Source organism: Rhinopithecus bieti, unplaced genomic scaffold (genome assembly GCF_001698545.2).
Source record: "Rhinopithecus bieti isolate Rb0 unplaced genomic scaffold, ASM169854v2 scaffold_6945, whole genome shotgun sequence".
NCBI lineage: Eukaryota > Metazoa > Chordata > Mammalia > Primates > Cercopithecidae > Rhinopithecus > Rhinopithecus bieti.
Window position 1 is genome coordinate 4,583,571 of NW_016805531.1, and position 2,957 is coordinate 4,586,527.

At 44.5% G+C, this 2,957-nt stretch overlaps 1 protein-coding gene across 1 annotated transcript in view; it reads right to left on the bottom strand.

Moving 5' to 3' along the window:
• The window catches only part of TERB2 (telomere repeat binding bouquet formation protein 2), a 27,705-nt gene extending 25,113 nt beyond the window's left edge, over positions 1-2,592 (bottom strand). Inside the window, 3 exon segments of the mRNA XM_017872764.1 lie at positions 814-989; positions 2,311-2,392; positions 2,506-2,592. Coding sequence (XP_017728253.1) covers positions 814-989; positions 2,311-2,392; positions 2,506-2,569 — 322 coding nt within the window. The 5' untranslated portion in view covers positions 2,570-2,592.
• Between the last annotated feature and the right edge of the window lie 365 nt (positions 2,593-2,957).

Consider the following 2,957-nt stretch of genomic DNA (forward strand, 5'->3'; position numbering starts at 1 on the left):
GTGTTAGCCAGGATGGTCTCGATCTCCTGACCTCGTGATCCGCCCGTCTCGGCCTCCCAAAGTGCTGGGATTACAGGCTTGAGCCACCGCGCCCGGCCCCCATCGTATTTTCTAGGGGTGCTGAAAAAAATTGATGTGAAAGTGCTTTCAGGTGTATTTTTTAAAATACAAATACATGGGTTTATTATCATAACCAATCTTTAAATATCAGAAGAAAAAATTAGGAAAATAATGAAGAGATTCAAAACTAGCAAAGAACACATTTATTAAATGCTCACCACATCAGACACCTTAAAACATTATCTTATTTTTAAAAATAATTGGAAATTATTAAAATAAATAAAGACAGGGCCTCACCATGTTACCTTGTTGCCCAGGCTAGTCTTGAACTCCTGGGCTGAAGTGATCTGCTTGCCTCAGTTTCCCAAAGTGCTGGGATTACAGGCATGCCCTACCGCGCCAGGCCTATTATCTCATTTTATCCTCAAAACAACTTCAGAGAAGTAATTTGCTAAAAGATCACAAAACTAGTAAGCATTAGACCCTAGCCTGTGAAGGAAAGATCTGCATCTGTCTGTCTCTCCATTGAATCCCCAGCACCTACCCAGGTTGCAACCTGGCACACAGGAGAGCTCAATGAATATGAATAAACAATACATAAACAAAGTCAGGATATACACCCAAGGCAAACTGATCCAAAGTCCATGCTTTTTCCACTTATGTTAAATAGATACAAAATTCAAAAATATGTGACTGAGAACAAAATAAGTACAGTTGAATTTGGCTGTTTCACAGAGATTAGCCGGATTTGGCTGTCTGACAGGTATTGGCTGAATGATCTTTGCTAACCTTTTTGCAGGCAAGCAGGAGGAAGAATGAAATGACCCAAAGCCACAGAGGTTTTTATTTCAGCATTAGCTACTGCAGAGAGATAGTAGGCATGAAAAACTGTAGCATTATCTTCTATGTAATCAAGGCTCTGATATATTCTAGGAGAAAGGAAATACTTTAGGTTATGAAACAAACAAGAATGTATTCAACCTTTCAAAAGAATAAATAAATAACTGGAAGCAGAGAGACAACTACATTGAAGCATACATGTATGCTGTCCTTTTCTGGCAAGGAAGGAAAAACATATGGCATAAGATACTACTTTCTGGGGGCCTATATCTGGCACATCTCAGCTTTACAGGGTTGGTTAATGACCATATGAATTAGGAAACTTGATCTAAAACGGTAGTGTTTACTGGGCATCAACAGTGGATTGACCTAGCAGCCTATGGGTCTTATCCATGGTCATTGCTATAAACAGGGATCAATTTATCCTGAGGTGAGGAGCGCTCATGCAGTCAGAAAAACCTTCACATATAGAAAGTAACATCTTTTCTATAGGTGGAGATAAGAAGAGCATTACAAGAAAAAGGCATGCGTGAAGGCACAATAATGGCAGTTCGGGTTGACTGGGCTACTGAAGGCGTGAGAAAAACTGGGAAATAAACAAGGTAGGCACAGACACGATCTAAATCTGTAGGAAATCGGTGGGTGGAGTGGGGAGTGGGGAAAGGAGGATGTGGTAGGGCCCTGATCTGATGTCTGGTTTGTGAACAAAATCTGCAGCCATGCGAAGGGGGATCTCAGGGAACAGATTCGAGGCACAGTAACAGCTTAGGAAGTTACTTTGATAGTGCCGTCCAAAATGGAATTAAGGTGCTACTAAGTTAGTGGCAGTGAGGATGAAGAACAATTACAGGGATCTAATTCATGGTATTCGGCCACTGGCTGTTTCATGGCGTAGGGTTGTTATTCAAAATTTTGGAGAATACAGGCCCTGGCGCAGGTGTGAAGGGATATAAGATTTGATTTAGACTTTGAATATGAGGGGCCTTCAAGGCGCCATATGCAGGTGTAGAAGAGGCAGCTGGAAACACACACTTGGAAATCAGGAAGAGGCCTGAGGACCAGGGAGAAGCCTGTGACACTGCAGCAGAAAGGAAAGGTGGTTGTCTATTTCTTTCCCTCAAATCTAGCCTCACCCTATCGTCAATATTATTTATTTATTTTTTATTTTATTATCTTATTTAATTTTTGAGATGGAATCTTCTCTGTCACCCAGGTTGGAGTGCGATCTTGGCTCACTGCAACCTCTGCCTCCCGAGTTCAAGTAATTCTCCTGCTTCAGTCTCCCGAATAGCTGGGATTATAGGTGTCCGCCATGGCGCCCAGCCCCATCAGTATTAGTGGACTGCAACTTCCTTCCCTAACTCCCGGCTCATCCTAACGTAAGTGGCGCTGCCAGGTGGCCCTCAGTACCTCAGCGTGTCTGGGTGCGAGGCATCACAGCTGAATAAGAAGTCGGCGGCTCGCGGGTCACTGATCGTCCCCCCTTCAGCCACTGTGGAGGTAAGAGCACAGGGTGAACCTATCAAGCACCCTGGACCCAAAGCATCAGAGAGAGGAGGATGCTCCCCTCACCACCTAACCCGCTGCTTCCACTCAGCTTCCTACCCCAGAATTGCCTCAGATCCCGGCTAACGCTGCGGCAAAACCAACCACGCTGCCCTTGAAACATGGCGTCGCCAAGCCTGCGGGGACGTGAGAGAGGAGGCCTCAGAGCTGAGATCCCTGATTGGTTCCAGGTCCAACGCCAAGCTCAATGATTGGTTCCCAAGAGAAATGGCCGGGAAAGGCCTGAGGCCCTCAGATGAGGGACGGTCACTGACTGCTTATCCGGATCACTTAGGGGCCTCTCAGCCTTCCCCTGGTAAGAGGAGGAGAGCGACTCGAGTTGCTGCGAGTTTTTTGTTTGTTTGGTTGACTTTGTTTTAAATTTTGAGGTGGCGAGTGTTAACTCTAAATATTAACAAAGTTACCATGCAGTGTATGTACAGGCATAGGGCAGAGTCTGCAGCATCAAGTATTATTTTTGAAGCAAAATTCATTTCATCATTTCATCTATA